This window comes from Stegodyphus dumicola, chromosome 3, assembly GCF_044657685.1.
Source record: "Stegodyphus dumicola isolate Sdum_Otavi_A_Nest chromosome 3, ASM4465768v1".
Lineage (NCBI taxonomy): Eukaryota > Metazoa > Arthropoda > Arachnida > Araneae > Eresidae > Stegodyphus > Stegodyphus dumicola.
Window position 1 is genome coordinate 197,232,292 of NC_140770.1, and position 17,615 is coordinate 197,249,906.

Sequence of the window (17,615 nt, forward strand, 5' to 3'; positions counted from 1 at the left end):
CTGCACACCTGAAGGCGAAAGTACAGAAAAGGCAAAGTCAAGGGTTAAATTCATCAATTCTAACAAGAATTCACTAGCGAAATAAAGCACCGCGGTTTTACATAACTTCTGAGTAAGCTATTCGTATGAATTGAAATAATTCTTGCATTTTAAACTTGTATTCTAAATTAAGATTTAACTTGAAATTGACGTAGATAATTAGATTTTTGTAGCGTAGTTTAAGTGAGATGAGATCACTCAGGGTCACGTGATATGAACCAGCGAATTAGGATGTTGAACCATAAAAGCATAGTAAATTCTTAAATTAATGCCTTTTGACAAATTTATTGTCTTTATTTATTAGCTTTTTACAAAATTTTAAACTATATTAAAATGTTTATGCCTTCTGTTGGCAGTGGTGATGATAAAGACAAAGCATATTTTGCTTCCCTTAAATAAAGCTAAGACTAATCTAAATAAAATTCATGCTTTATTCTGTAAATAAAATAAGCTAACACTGTAGCCTTTACATTTAAAATCATTTGATTGAAAGCAAACTAGCATTATGCTAACTCATAATAACACAAGAGAACAAGACATTCGCCGATACCGGCGTACATATATATATAATACTCGGCCAAAACGCCGATCTTGGCGTCATCGGCCAATCAGCGGCAACCACGTTAGCTTACCGCCGATTGACCTCCGATCAAAATTTGCATGTGGAAAACTAAAGCCAACACCTTCAAAATAAAAAATTCTTAGAACTAACATTTGTTAACATTTTTGGTACATTTCCGTTTCGCTGGCGCAAATCTCGCTAAGCAGACTTTATTGGCGGCAACATACAGTATACACATTAATGTTAACAAATGTTAGTTCTTAAGAATTTTTTATTTTGAAGGCATAACATTTTAATATCATTTAAAATTTATAAAAAGATAATAAATAACGGCAATAAATTTGTAAAAAGGCATTAAATTAAGAATTTACTATGATCTCATGGTTTAACATCCTGATTCGCCGGTTCATATCACGTGACCCCAAGTGATCTCTAATTTAAAATACAAAGAAGCTTTAAGCGAGTATCTAGATAAAGGGATAACAGAAAGAGCATTAGATACTACGAAACCAGTAAATAGGCCCAACTTTTATGTGCCGTATTAAGTGGTGTATAGAAGAAAGCATTACTACCAAAAATGCAAGCTCTGTCCGCAGCAGAAAATCCTCCCGCAATGGAAACTGATTTCAAATAATTAGTTTCTCAAAAAGAAAGCATTCTGAAAAGCACATTAGGTGAATGGTATACGTAAAAATAAAAAAAGATATTTTTTAGTTGGCAGCGTGACATGATTTTGCATAAAGGAGCAAACAAACTAAAAAAAAATTACTCTAAACAATTTTGATTCTAAAGCAAGAACACTGACGAACATATAAAAAATTAGAAGTGAACTGGCAGTTTCCATAACCTTAAAATGAAACCTGTGTAACAAATGACAACTATGTCTGTGAGATCAAAACATGCCTATAAGCCGATAAAATGTAATTTTCCACTGGCATAGTGTAAATAAAGTTTTTAAATAATAAGTTGAAAAGTTTTTAACGAAGCATGAAAGTTTTTAATGAAATATGAGGTTAGAGCTACTTATGATGAATTCAGTGAAATATGAGGCCAGTACTATTTGTCATGAAGTCAATACGAGGCATGCATTACCAATAAAACATACAACGCAATGTGTATAGGAAATTATTAGAAATACTATGAAACAGGATGTTGAAATTTTTCAAATGGTAGTTGAAAATATTTTTTAAAAAAAAATTGATATGTACTCAACAGTTTCTGGTACGGAATATTAAATTATATGCACTTTTCCTGCATTTCATATAAACTTAGTGAATTGAATTAAATCTACTTCACTGAAAGCACATAAACCATAACAGGATAAACGCACTCCTTAAAATTCACTCTATTTATTTACCATAGCGACACTGGCACTAGGTTCACGTAACCCAGTTACATCTCATTCATAACTCAGAATACAAAAAATTTATATCATCTGAGCAATTATCTAATCATTGCCACACATTCTATTCAAATACAGTCAAAAGTCTTTAATCCAGACTCGTCGGGACTTTGGCGATTCCGGATTATAGATCATCAGTTTAAATCTGGTAAGATGGCATGCAGAAATTATAAAATTAAAAATATGAAACCATAAAACAAAGAACAACTATGATCTAAAGGGTATCAAAATAAAAAAAAAAAAAAAAAATAAATAAATAAATAAAGAGCTTAATATTTATTTGTTTATTTTATTAAACACTTCTTTCAACGCGCGCATGTGCAAAGCATACATTACGCATAGTCGAAATTAGAAAATTGTAACCAGAAAACTATTTGATATGTATTCGTGATATTTACAATGACGAGGAATTTGATTTAAATCATATCAAAGACGGAGTACATTGAGATGAAATACTACATTTAGTAAGAAATTATAAGCCGAATAAAATAAAAACATCTGCCCTGAAGATAAGGATAGTGCTAACAGATCAACTTTCAGTTCATTGAGTGCCGCGATGTCCCCCCCCCCCGCAGAGCAGCCTAAAATTGATAAACAGATTTCTGAATGGTTAGAGAAACAAAGGATATGCCTTTATCCATTTTTTCGCAGCAATTCCATGTTTTGTTTGATGGCCATCGAAACATGCTTTCGCTTTGTAGATCCTTTGGCAGACCCAGAATCGGAAATTCTTTGTGATATAATCGAAAGTTCAAGCTTACTTTTATAAAATTGCTCTAACAGTCTGGCAAAGAATAATAAGCCGGAACCAATTAGAAGATTAAAGAACGTTGCAATCTGCAACATTAACTGAAATAGATAATTAGATAATTTATCTTAGCTTATACCGTTCGTTATACATTAAACGTGCATGCGTAAAGGTATTATGCGCTTGTGTAAACGCATATGCGCATGCGTAAATGCTACGCATGTGCAGAAAGTTTTTAGCTTTGAGGTCTGGATCATAGATCATTCTGGATTATGGATGTCCGGATTAAAGACTTTTGACTGTACTATAATAAATCTAAAACAATACATATAAGAAATTAAATAAAAAAGAAACAGTTTTTCACGGGTGATTCAGAGCCACTTACATAATGCGCATGAGCTAGTCGTAAACACTCTCGTCTGTCCAAGACAGAGTGGCAACAATATTTGCTGCTAATAAGAAAAACTTATTTCCTCAAATTTCACTAGAGATATATTTCTCATTAAATTAATTCAGTTCTCACTTTGCAGCAAGGCAAAAATACATAAAAGCTCAGAACATTTTCATTAAAAATTGAAAGTGTATGTGTCTGTGTGATTATAGCAAAGCCAAAGGGTTATCTGCCTAATAGGAGGAATGCCTTTTTGGAGGACTTTCTAAGGGAAACTGGCTCGTATACACGTTACACATGGGGAAAACCAAGAAAACGCCTATGCAGCCAGCCCGTTCGCGGGATTCGAATCTCGAAGCGAACTACCAGTGTTCAGCAACTTTGCCGCTCGGCCACTGGTGGGCCCTTAAAAATTGAAAGATACAGAAAAACATAAAACACCAAGTACAGTTCAAACAATTAAAAACCAATTTTTACAATCACAGTGTCTACGCAAACACAAACAATTTGGCCAGCAGGCAAGAAAGCAGATTTTTCGGTGCACAAAACTAAAAGCTTACTTTTGGTCTCACTCGGCAAAAAGACCCTGAAGGTACAGAAAGAATTAATTCACTATTCTGCTAAGTTTCAAATGTAAACAAATATGGTTTCTATGTTAAAAAAAATTAGGCGTAGCTGCACTTAAACAACTTTTAAATTGCAGATAATTCTACAAATATTGCATGCAGATTAACTAAAGGCATAAAAACATTAACCAGAAGATAAGAGAGCAACATATGTCAATAATTTTTAAAGCAAAAAAATGCACAATTTACCAACATACAAGGAAAAAAAAAAAAAAAAAAAACTGAGCTTACTGAGCCGAGTAACAGAGTGGGTATATATATATATAATTGAAATAGAAATTGTAAAGATAACTAGTAATGAGACGTAAGACCTATTTGGTCTCAAAAATTTTTTGCGCATAATGCTGCAAAAAGATACGAAATAGTAGGTAGAAACATTGTAGCGATCTTGCTAAAAAGTAACCAGGAGCTGTAGCTTCACGAAATAGTTCAACGCTGTATTACTAAAATATGAACAAAGAAGAATTTTTTTTAAAAAATTTATGTGGAAAAACTGGAAAAAAACTGTAAACACGCGAAACAAAACATTAAAATTAATGTTGGAAGACATGCGAACGCACGAAAAAATATCTGACTGTTGTGATATGTGAAAAGTTAATACACATAAAAAATAGATTGACGGAAAAAATATATATGAAAAGTTAATACACATAAAAAATAGATTGACGGAAAAAATATACCAAAACATAAAATGCAAAAATTATAATGAAAACATAAATTGCAAAAATACAATAATTACAAAGCGGAAAATGGTAAATTAACCCACTCGTACCCTCTGCCAGGCTTTTCAAGGGAAAAATGATTGAGCGTCGAACTAGGCTAAATACCATTACGCGTTTCGCCGAAACAGACCATTGAAGCTCTTGTTTGATGCGAAATTTTTTTTTTAATAAAAAACATGAATAGTCCCGAATAAATCTTTTTGGAGCTTCACTGCTCTGTTCCTTTTTCCCGACGCGTCCGCTGAAAAACACATTAGGGTGTTAAGAATGTAATTGCAACTCCGATCAATGTAAAATTAAAGTCAAAATAAAATAAATAGCGGTCTGCTATTAGTCAAAAAATTACAACAACGTACGGGCTGGTCCTGCGCAGCTTAAAGAAAATAGAACTTTTATAAAGAGAATGGTGCTGAAATCAAATTAATATGCAATTTAATTTGTAAGAAAACAAACGTCGTTGGGTCTTATTAGGACCAAAAAAACACAGACAAAAGAAACGAAAAAACTGACCTGGGAGGTGCCATCCTTTGCATCGTGAAAAAATTTGAAAAGGTGCAAATCCCCACCGTGTCCTACCAACCTTCCTTCTCGTTGTGTGACGTAGGTGTGTTTGTGCGGCCGATTGCAATCAAAATAGGTGCAAAACTACATGTTATAGCAGTCCTGTATAAAAAATTTCAATGTTCTGAGGCTACTGGTTTTTGAGTTATGCAGGATAAGTACCTACGTACATACGCCACAAAAAAAAAAAAAAAAAAAAAAAAAAACACTTCTGAATCGATTTTAAATCAGCTTTATAATTCGTTTGGGGAAAAAAGAATCCTTTATTATGTTCTTAGGTACAAAGGTCATGCAAGAACATTATTAAATTGCATTCGATAGCAGTCAAATTGGATATTTTGAAATATAGTACCCGGAAGTTTTTGTTATTACAATACTTCCTTCCTCGTAGAAGGAAGTGAAAAAGGGAGTTCTCTCTTTACTTTACTTTTATATCCATTACGTTTTGCTCCTAAAATGCCATTTGTTAAAAAGATAAATAGCGCCCCTTTGCAGCTACTAGCCTTCTGACAAACCAAAACTATATTTCTTGTAAAAAATAAAGGATACATAAATTTAATAATTTTATTCTATTAACATATATTGACTGAACTGAAAAAGTTGAAATTTCTCGTAATAGAACATGAATTGCAATTTTGAAATAAAAAATAAAAGTTTCCGATAGCTAATCACAATTGGGCACTTAATCACAGCACTGACTTTCGATCTGCAAAAGTTATTAATTGTAAGCAGCTAGAAAATTGGATTTCTGAGAGATTTAGAATCATTAGGTTATTTTGAAGCTGGAGACACGAAAAATGAGCAATACCCTCGCCAAAACTTGGACCCTGAACCTCTCAAATATGTGTCGAGTATGCTTCCAATTACACCATGAAGGAATGCAGAAAGCAGGGAGAAAATGCCTATATACTTCTCTGTATTACTGGGGATTAGGAGACCCAGTTGCCAAATCCTAGTGGTGACGAATTATCATCCACGATCTTTTAGTCTGGGCACCGCTGCAGAGTCAAATTATTTTGAAGCATGAGATATGTAAAATGAGCAATGCCCTTGCCGGGATTCAAACCTCTCAAATACGCATCAAGTATGCTTACAATTATACCATGAACATATGCAGAAAGGAGGGGAAAATATCTCCTAGAGATCTTTCACATTAACAAAAAATTTTCTTTTTTAGTTAATGACATAATTTTTTCATTATTTTCAAATTTTGAATATCTTAGCTTTTCCATATTTCATTATTTTTTAAAAGAAAATTATTTAAACTAGACTAGCAAGTGAAAGACTAAAGACTCATATATCCTTCCCTTCGAATCAAGGTGATATTTATGATACTTATGATATTCCTACACTCAATCATCAGGTTTTCTCACATAAGTGGAATGCCATTTTAAATTTATATAAATTGCAAAAACAGCTGGATCTTGTTTGGAATATCAACAAACATCATTACACTCGAAATGAGTTAAAACTGCTCTCCCATACATTACAGATATCCTCCAGGCAAGTGGTTCCATATTTACACAGAAGATTTAGCAGAAAATGCAATAAAAAATGCCTATGCTAAAGTCTATTCAAGTAATTTTAATATTAGCTGTGCTGTTGGAAGGTACTGTGAAAATTTTTATGGTCATATAGCAGCCATAACATATGCAATTGATAAATTAAAAAACAGCCCAGATCAAAATATTATTGTGATTTTTTATCGGTTCATAGGGTGCAATTTTGTCACTTACCAATTCTAACTATAGTGAAAATGCCCAGGTTTTATTCTTGTAAAATGAAACTTTTTGAGCTAAGGGACAAAAGAATGAGCATTGCTCTTCAGTGGATTTCAAGCCATTGTGATATTTTTGGAAATGAGTAGGCAGATAGACTTGCCATGGCCAGACCCCTTATGGCCCAACCTGATTCCCCTTTAACCTTAGCGTAATATTAAAACAATTATGTATAATAAAATGAAAAATAGCAGAATATGCTTATATGTTGATGCAGCAGTGGATAAGAAATGGAATACCCTTGCTCAACAAAAGGAATAAAATCTCCACATCTTGCCTCGGGCTGTTAGAGTCACTTGCTTTTGTTTGACAACTGGCCATGATTATTTACATCAGACTGGAATCAAGGATTCAACTTGTTGCCGTCTGTGTTATCAAAGTGATATGCATGGTGACCAGCTCAAGAACTGCCCTCTTATTTTAAAAAAAATTCCCGACAACTTCCATTATACTTGTTTTCGCTTTGCTCTACTCATTTCTTTCCATATAAAATCATTTTGCCCTTCCAGCTGCTGAAATTTTCTTTCCCACTACTGAAATATAGAGATCGGATCCAACAGCAGCCGAGTGGTACAGTTGTTAAACAATTGGTAATTCGGTCCAGGGCTCAAATCCCTGCAAATGGGCTGGCTGCATTTTTGTGGATTTTCCCATGTGTAATGTGTATACAAGCCAGTTTCCCTTAAAAAGTCATTCGTCCTCTTAGACAGATAGCCCTCAAATGCTTTGCCATAATCAAACAAAACTAAAATCGGATAGAGACCTATGTCTGATTATTGTCGATTTGTGATTTTAAAATCTACTCCAAAATAAGACTGCTTTTCTGTTTAATTTTAAAATTCATAGCTTCATTAGTGTTAGTCCCTTTTTTCAGATAAATATGGACGAATATAACTAAACATTGTCGCATGTTTTTGTCTATATGTACACTGCTTAAAAAAAAAAAAAAAAAAAAAAAAAAAAGGACAGTCCTATATCTCCCGATTTACTGGGCCGATTGACAAAATTCAAACTGCGTTCTTCATGTGTCGAAAGCGCGATTTAGGATATATATTAGATTTATATATAGCACTATTCTAACATAGGTATTTTGACACAAAATCGGATTTTTTCTGAAATAACATACCAATTTTTTTGACATTTTTGACAAAACATTTGGAATACGTTTTCAGTCAGAAAACGTAAGATTAAAAGTCATCTGCTTAATTCACAGCCATTTACAAGTCAACTACTCGGGCAATTGCAGAATCGTTTTGATCCAAAGCTTGTAAGACAAACGTAATATCACTGGATTTAAACACTTCTTTAATCTTCCGAGAACATTCCTTCTTTAGCTCCTATTCCAAGAATATTAAGTGAATACAATTATTGCAAAAGAAATTGAATATTCATTTGCACTACGGCTTGGTAGTTTACTAACGAGTTAACAAAACTTAAATTCTGCTTGTGTCTAAGAACAACAATATTTTTTAAATATTTACAAATAAAATATTAAATTGGAGATTTACTTGGAGCCTCATCAGTCGCGTAGCATTTGAAGATTGTTAAATACTAATTGTTTGCTGCGACATCTAACCCAGGCTGCATAGTTGGTTTTCGTAGTTTTCTAGGTTCTCTTTACAAAGGTTCTCTATGAAAGCATCTTAATCAAATAGCTACCATGTTTTTTCTATGTTCAAATAACCAACTAATCTAGTTTAAGCGCGATTTCCAAGGGAAGTTACTAGCAAAACCCGAATACTCATTAAAAATCATGTAGCTTGCCAGTCGGGAGTAACATGAAAGATACGGTGCCAATAATTGAATTGCTGTTACGGTACGCTGTTTCTAAACTTAGATGGTCATTCCTTAATTAAATAGCCCACCAGCGGCCGAGCGGTAAAGACGCTGATCATTGGTAGTTCGGTCCGAGGTTCGAATCTCGGGAACGGGCTCGCCGCATCGGCGTTTTCGTGGTTTTCCCCATGTATAACGTGTATACGAGCCAGTTTACCTTAGAAAGTCCTCCACGATGGCATCCATCCCTTTAGGCAGATAGCCCTCGTGTGCTTTGCCATAATTAAATAATCCAATCCAATCCAATCCTTAATTAAATATAATTGATTTGTAACTTCTACTGGAACTGACGGTAAGAATTGAAGTGCAAATAAATAATATCGTGTGCAATCTTGATTAATATAAAATTTTAAATATTTGCATAGAAAAATATTTCCATTCAGACAAAGTTTTTTGAAATATTTGCAATTACTTTATAAGAAGGATTTATTAATAACCGTAATAATTACTTATTATATTACTGATGATTAGGATTCAGTTCTTGACAATTACATTCTAAATTAGAATTTTAAGGATATAATGAAAATATGCTACGCACAAAAATACATTTTAGGATAAAAATGAGTTGGTTTTTTATGTTTTAAAATTTCTTAAATTCATTTAATAAACATCGTATCCTCGTTGTTAATTGAATCCTGAATGTTGGGTGGCGTTTATAGAATTATTCTTACTTGTCCACAGAATCTGCTGACTTATACAGCCATTAAGTAGCTGCAGATCATTTCTACATAACCATTGAACTTCCATTAATTCAGTCTCTAGAGGGCTGTATGTTTATATCATAATTTGACTTTTATAAAAATGATTATTCTAAATCTTATGTTTCTATAAAAATATACTGTGCTTTAAAAATGTGGATGATAGTATCAGTCGCTCTTTCAGCCACTTCAAAAGCAACAGTTTGTTTAGAAATAAATTATGCAGTTAATGTCATAAAATTCAAATAAATATCAAACGAAAATTCTCAGTTTTAGACAATTCGATTTAAAAGAAGTAAAGTAGCAGACGATAAAACGCCGAAGGTAAAAATTTACTCTTATTTTTTTTTAAAAAGGAAGATAGAGAGAAATTTAAAAAAAAAAAAAAGTTAAAAATTTGAATAATATCATCTATAATTTAAAAAAAAAATAGCTTTTCATAAGTATTAATAAATATTTATTACGCTTCATTGAGGGAAAAAATGTCATATAATTAATTCTCCGTAAAATCTTACTTGAAATTTAAGGTTAAAAATAGCTGTGGCAATTCACTGTAACAAAAATCCATAGACCACATTTGGCGTTATTATCGTTCAAAAAAAGATGCCAAATTTCAAAACTCGAAAATATGTAAACTCGTGTATATCTTAGAAAATTTTGAATAAAAAAGTCTAATTTTTTGCAGATATGCTTAAAAATACACCTACTTTAAGATGATGATAAAAATTTTATAGGTTATAATTCAAATTTTTTTTCGAAAAATTTATAAAAATTTTTTAAAAATAGAAATTAAAAAAATAAAACACAAAAAATGGATAAATTTTATTTGGAATGAACCTAAATTTTGCAATGTGAGAGAAAAAATCAAAAAAGTTTAATAAAAAAAGAGATATTAATAAATATTTGCCAAATTCAATTAACATTGAGGAGCTAAAATTTTGAGAGCTAATATTTTAAAAACTACTCGTACAATTTTTACAAAACTTGGTATTTCGGCATAATTTGAGACGTAGAATCGAAATATGGAAAAAATTTGGTATGTTATTTCAGAAAAAGTCCGATTTTGTGTCAAAATACCTATGTTAGAACAGTGCTATATATAAATCTAATATATATCCTAAGTCGCGCTTTCGAGACATGAAAAACGCAATTTGAATTTTGTCAATCGACCCAGTAGAACGGGAGATATAGCACTGTCCCATTTTTTTTTTTTTTTTTTTTTTGAGTAGTGTACATGTCAACTAAAAGTACTGTCGGCCAACAGCCCACATCGGCTAAATATACATCCTGGCAAAAAGTCCAGTCGATTAATTGTATGTGTCGGCTAACTATCCTGTCGACATCTAACTGTCACAGACTCTTTCAGAGCATTCTTCCTCTTTTGAGGGCATTATTCATGTCTATTTTTTTGGGGGGGGATATCCTTAAAGAATTTCTAATAATTGTGAATACAAGTTATGATTTTCCTGAAATTTGACCGACATTTCTGAATGTCATCTTCTGTCACAGTAAATCGAAGCCCAATAGACATTCTTGTTGATATTTCTTTGAAAGCTTGAGCAAACAACCAATCAGATATTCTGAAACTTTCATTCTAGGGTGGCTGATTGTTCCAAGTTGTTTACAATACCAGTTAGTGATGTCTCAATTATAAGCTGCATTAACTGAAATAATGTTCATTCACACTAAGAATAAGTGTCACAGAAAATAAATGGAAATGCCAGCTGAGTAAAATTAAAGACTTCCTAAATTTTGGCCGAAATTAAGGACTTACAATTACTTTTCCAAACCCTAAGAACTTTTAAGAATAAATATGAATCTTATGTGATAACAGTACATTTTCATTATAAAAAAGCCATCTAAAAAAACTGATATTTAGAATAACAAAATAGTGATAAGGTGCACTGGTAGAGAATTAGGTGAAAACTTAAAATATCTTTTCCCCCAACTGGCTACAGCTCAGATCCAAATCACCTATAGATTTAAAAGATATGAATGCTGCTATTAGACATTTATGATTTACAACAATGACACCAATGATATTTAAGCTACAGAGTGAATTAAGGTACGCTATGTAATTTCTTGAGAAATGTAGATTCCCCGTTTGGAAAGATGATTTATACCTAAAGTTTTCATGATAATAATAAGATTTAAGTTGTTTATGACCTTTCATCAAAAATAACATGTAAATATTTTATATAACAGGTCACCACATAACAGATCATTATGCAGAAGAATCTCAAATAATTTATAAATCATAATGCAATTTTTTTATATCAGATTTTATAAACAGGCATATTTATTCAAAATCAAAAATTTATTGGTAGAAACTATAAGCCCTTCTTCAGCTGATTATATATTTAAAGAATGAAGAAAATGTAATCAGCATTTGCATAAAAATAGCAGGGGAATGTCAGAGAGAAATTTTTTTCATGAAAATTTATTTGGTTTTCTAATAAGAAGTAATGCATTACATTACTTATTTACTTTAATACAATCTTAATTCTAGGCATAAAATTAATCTTTTAGCAATAACGGAAAAAAAGGGGGATCTTTATGATTAAAAACTCGTTAATGTTATGTCTGTTTTAAATACAATTTCAATTACATCTCTTCTCATGATAAATATTTATTTATAGCAATTTTTACAATGAGAATCAACTTTTATATGAAAACATAATTTTTCCCTAATTATTTGGAATAAAGAAGAAACACAGAACCATACTTAATATTATACAAAATATCTAACAGAATTTAACATAAAATTAAAAATCTATAAACCTGCAAATAAAATTAGAAGTACACACTTATTACAAAAGATAAATTTCAAATATCAGAAAATAATTACATCAATTACAACTAAATAGATTTTTCTATCAATGAGCTTGAAATACAATACACAGCGAAGGCAAAAATGAAATTACTCACTTTGTACAATGAATTTTTACAGAAAAGGCATGGATTATGCTCAATCAGATGAGAACTTTTAGCAGCATCCAGGAAAAATACAAGGATAAGGAATTTTTTAAGTACAAAACGCTTCAGCTCATCTTCATATCCTAAAAGAAAGTAATAATATACAATGCCCACTACAAATCCAAAATACATATATAACTTTCATAGCAAACAAAGAAAATTTGTATAAAGGAAAATTTTAAAGAAGCAAAGTTGCGCAAACAGATTGTCTTACATAATTGGATAATTTAAGAAATGGTAAAATACCTTCTCTGTAATAATTTATAACTGATGGATGACTATATTTCTCAACTATTTCAGGATTACTGAGGAATCTGTGTATTATAAAACGTGATAAACCAATGACATCACAATTACTTTGAAGAGTTATTATCTCCCCATATATTGTCTGAAAATAAACAAATTATCCAATACAATGCTTTATTAATAAAAAATAGGTACATGAAGTTACAGCTCTGAACAACTTAGATGATAGCTCTAAAAACATCAATATATATTTACTTCAAGTCCAATACGTAGCCACAATGGATTATAAGACAGCAGCATCTCTAATATAGTCTTTTTAATGCCTGAAAATACGTAAAACGAGTTTAAAATTTATTTCGTTACAAAAATCTGTACATTATCAGTTAGTAAAAAGTTATTATTCTTTAATCTGTGATATTAAATATGTTGAGTGAATATTGGTAAAAGAATAAAAATCAGATTTTAAATCAATCCCCAAAACAGACATGAAAAATTAAGAAAATGCATGAGAGAAACATTAAAGGAATGTAAAAATATTGATTAAAGCAACAAATAAAAATCTGGTTCCGACATTGTATCACATAGAATTACTCTTTCTTTATATTTTACTGCAATGTCACAAATACTTTTTCATATTACCCATTAAGCTGCATTTAAGCCCTTTCTTACTATATTATTTTCTTTATGCAAACAATCATAGTGCTTGCACTACGATTCAAAATTGTATCTTAATAAATAAACAACATAAAAGATAATAGACAAGGGGAGGAGGAATGGGGAAAAGAAAAATTTGAAGAAACAGCATTAATGCACATAAATTTATACCCCGATACATATTTTACTCATCATCATGAAATTGACTTTATCTATTAAACATGATGAAAGATTAATAAGTTAATAATACTTATGATGAATACTTCTAATTATACAAAAAAAATTAGTTGGCTTATATAAACTTAAAACATGCAAAATACAGTTGTGTAGAAATACAAATTATTACCAAGGTCAGCATGAATTGCACGATCTTTTCGCACACTGATTTTTTTTAAATCAACTTCCATTTCAATTTTCTTGACCACTTTAGCAATGTCTTCAGACTGAAATAAATTACAAGAAGACTTTCGTAACTTATTAAGCTGCTTAATTGCTGTATATGTTTTTAAGGAAAGTTCTTCTTTAGATGGAGCAGGAACAGAACACATATTCTTCAGACTTTCAATCCAAATTTTAGCAGAATCAACTAAAATAAGAATTAAATGAAAACAATGAACATGAATCAATGAACAACATTAACAATGAAATTAGTTTATTAATCATTTAATATAATATTAAAAATTGAAACTAACTTTTAATATCAGGTGATGATTCAGTGCCATCAGAAGGAGTCAGAATATAATTCAACCATACTGTAAATGCTGTTTCCTGCTTTTCCATCCAGTGTTCGTCATAATATGTATTTAGTGTAGCAAAAGGATTTCGTGCAATTGTCTCTATAGGTTAAACAAACTGGTTAGAAATCAAAAATATGAAATAGCTATCTATAATATAGAGTACTAAATTAATAATAATAATTACTTAAAAGAGCTTGAAAAAATTCCAAAACTTATTCAATAAACAAGTATTTACTAAAGTGCTTGAAGGATTTGGTTTTAACATTTTATAATAAAAACACAAAGCTGCTTTTTATAATTACCAATGAGATGCAATTTATGAATTAAAAAAACCAAATATTCTGTAAGAATCACAGCTGGCAGAGAATAAAGTTTGTCATAAAATTGGCAATAACTGGCAGAAAAACATACCTGAGAACTTATTTGAAATATTGCATACACAGCAAAATGTACTTTAAAAGAAGCTATAATATACAGTCAAAAGTCGTTAATCCGGACTCGTCGGGACTTCGGCGATTACAGATTATCGATTTTTCCGGATTATAGATAATCAGTTTAAATCTGGTAAGATGGCATGCAGAAATTATAAAATTAGAAATACGAAACCGTAATTTATGAAATAAAGAACAATTATGATCTAAAGGGTATCAAAATTTACAAAAAAGCTTAATATTTATTTTCTTACTTTATTAAACATTTCTTTCAGTGTAAGTTGTTTAAGTTGCTTCGTTTCATGTGATAATACTTTCTCTTTAATTCTATTAAACAGACATAATTTCTTGTTTACAAAGTTAGTTACAAAGTTCCGCTGTTTAAGTCCTATAACTGCTGTGTCGAGAATACCCACTAATTTGTCAATAGAAATTTTTTCGTTTTCAATAACCTCTGTGTCACTTTCTTCACTATAGGAAGCGAATTATAATGACGAGGAACTTGATTTAAATCATATCAAAGACGGAGTACATCGAGATGAAATACTACATTTAGTAAGGAATTATAAGCCAAATAAAATAAAAACATCTCCCTGAACATAAGGATAGTGCTGACAGATCAACTTCCAATTCACTGCGCACTACCACCCCCCCAAAAATTTGATTTTTTTGCAAAAGAGTATAATTGAACTGAAGATTGCGTAGCATTTAAGTCTCATTTACCATTCAAGTTCATCCTTCCCTATTTCACAAAGTATCTACAGTATGAGACTAATTTTGTTAGTCCTTCAAAACCCATATTACTTAATTTATTTTTGATTAATTAAAAACACGGGTATATTTTTTCAAGCAGTACTTGCACAGAATGTCATTTTCTGTGCCACTAATATAAGGAGATGGAATTGGTTTTACTGGAAAAATTGTGATACGAGACAGAAAATCTGAACTTATCACCTAAAAAATATCTTCAAACTTCTCACGTAAAAAAAACATCAAAGAATTGCACAAACATAGAATCCATGTAATCTGGCACTGTGAACAGGTTGCTAAATAAATATTGTTTAATGACATCAAGTCGCTACATAATTATTTCGGCAACATACTGCTTTGTCTCAAGAATACTTTCTCATGTCTTTTCAGTGAGAATGTGGATAATCAGAAGTACCAAATATTCTATTTGCATAATGGATTTGCTACAAAGTCAGCTCTCTTCTTGGAAATTAGCAATAATTTTCTTATTTCTTTGTAATGTACCTTCTTTATTTTTATTTTATGTATGTACTATTTTTTTATTTCATTTTAAAAAGTGCGTTCTTGATGACTGTGTAATGTTTTCTCACACAAATTTCTTCTAAGCTTTTAAACTAGTTTTTAGTATTTTATCTATCTTCGCAAGATTTAACATTGCTTAGTTTCAGTTAGCAACAATTTTTCACTTCTTTTCCTAGGAGATAATCCTAATTAGGAAAGTAATAATTATATATACCTGTATATAAATTCCAAATCAAATTTTCATATTGGAATTAAAACTTTAATAACAAGGAATTTAAATTACTGTGTAATTAAAGTAATTACTGCACACTTAATTATCAGTTCTGACACCTGATGCGCACTTGAATAACACCAGAAACTCAGAAGTCCGAGGAAGAGGGGTACCATGTGAAGAGGGGGAAGTGAGGCTCCAGCTGTCACTGGATGGGTATGAAAACTAGCATTTCAACTCGGTGTTGAATCTTGCATGGGCATTTTTGAAGTTTTTCCTACTTATCGTAGCTTCGTTTAATTACGACAAAATATTAACATAACCAAGAATCTTTTTACTTTGCTAGCCATACAGAAGCTGTTGTTAAATTATCATTTCTATTACATTTCACATTTCAATTCAGCCAGTCTCAATGTGGCCCAAAGTACATTTTAATTGAAAACTAACTATTTCTTTGTATACATAAAGATTTGATGCAGATTTATCATATTCATAATGCTTTAACTAAAATATTACCTATTAATTCATTAGACTATACTTGTGATTTTTATTTTACTTTCAGCACATATAAAACCACTAATTAATTCCAGTACAGTCAAAAGTCTTTAATCCGGACGTCCATAATCTGGACCTCAAAGCTACAAACTTCCTGCGCATGCGCATATGCATTTACGCATGGGTATAATACGTTTACGCATGCGCGTATTATCTATTTCAGTTAATGTTGCAGATTGCATTGTTCCTTAATCTTCTAACTGGACCTGGCTTATTATTTTTTGCAGACTGTTAGAGCAATTTTATAAAAAGTAAGCTTGAACTTTCAATTATGTCAAAAAGAGTTTCTAATTCTGGAGCTGCCAAAGGATCTACAAAGTGAAAGCATGTTTCGATGTCTATTAAACAAAAAGTGGAATTGCTGCAAAAAATGGATAAAGGCATGAAGAAAGTGACAGAGAGGTGATTTGTTTCTCTAACCATTCAGAAATCTGTTTATCAATTTCACGCTGCTCTGCGTAGGGGGGAGGACGTCGTGCAATGAACTCGAAGTTGATCTGTCAGCACTATCTTCAGGGCAGATGTTTTTATTTTATTCGGCTTATAATTAATTACTAAATGTAGTGTTTCATCTCGATGTACTCAGATATGATTTAAATCAATTTCCTTGTCATTATAAATATCACAAATACACGTAAAATAGTTTTCTGGTTGCAATTTTCTAATTTCGACTATGCGTAATGTATGCTTTACGCATGCGCGCTTTGAAAGAAATGTTTAATAAAGTAAACAAATCGATATTAAGCTTTTTTTTTTTTTTTTTGTAAATTTTGATACCCTTTAGATCATAATTGCTCGATTTCATAAATTACGGTTTCATATGTTTAATTTTATAATTTCTGCATGCCATCTTACCAGGTTTAAATTGATGATCTATAATCCGGAAAAACCAATAACCCGGAATCGGAGAAGTCCCGACGAATCCGGATTAAAGACTTTTGACGGTATAATGTTTTATTGCCAAAGAAGCTAAAAATTAAATTTTCTGCTTCGTGAGTTTAGTTTAGTAAATCCAAATTAGGTAATGTATAATGTATATTGGTCACATTTCTGAATTCATATAGGAAATATATTTACATTATTAAAAACAGTGTTACAATAAGTGAACGGTTAAAAATTGAAAGCAAAGTTAATAAGTTACAAGAAATAATAAATTCGCTAATCAGAAAA

The 17,615-nt window shown here is 31.1% G+C and overlaps 1 protein-coding gene across 1 annotated transcript in view; it reads right to left on the bottom strand.

The window, feature by feature from the left end:
• The window catches only part of LOC118202401 (uncharacterized), a 108,395-nt gene that overhangs the window by 71,340 nt on the left and 19,440 nt on the right, over positions 1 to 17,615 (bottom strand). Inside the window, exons 5-9 of the mRNA XM_085813729.1 lie at positions 13,932 to 14,075; positions 13,586 to 13,825; positions 12,841 to 12,908; positions 12,586 to 12,727; positions 12,292 to 12,422 (exon numbers count right to left, since the gene is read on the bottom strand). Of these exons, the coding sequence (XP_085669855.1) occupies positions 12,292 to 12,422; positions 12,586 to 12,727; positions 12,841 to 12,908; positions 13,586 to 13,825; positions 13,932 to 14,075 (725 nt within the window). The remainder of the gene's footprint in view (positions 1 to 12,291; positions 12,423 to 12,585; positions 12,728 to 12,840; positions 12,909 to 13,585; positions 13,826 to 13,931; positions 14,076 to 17,615) is intronic.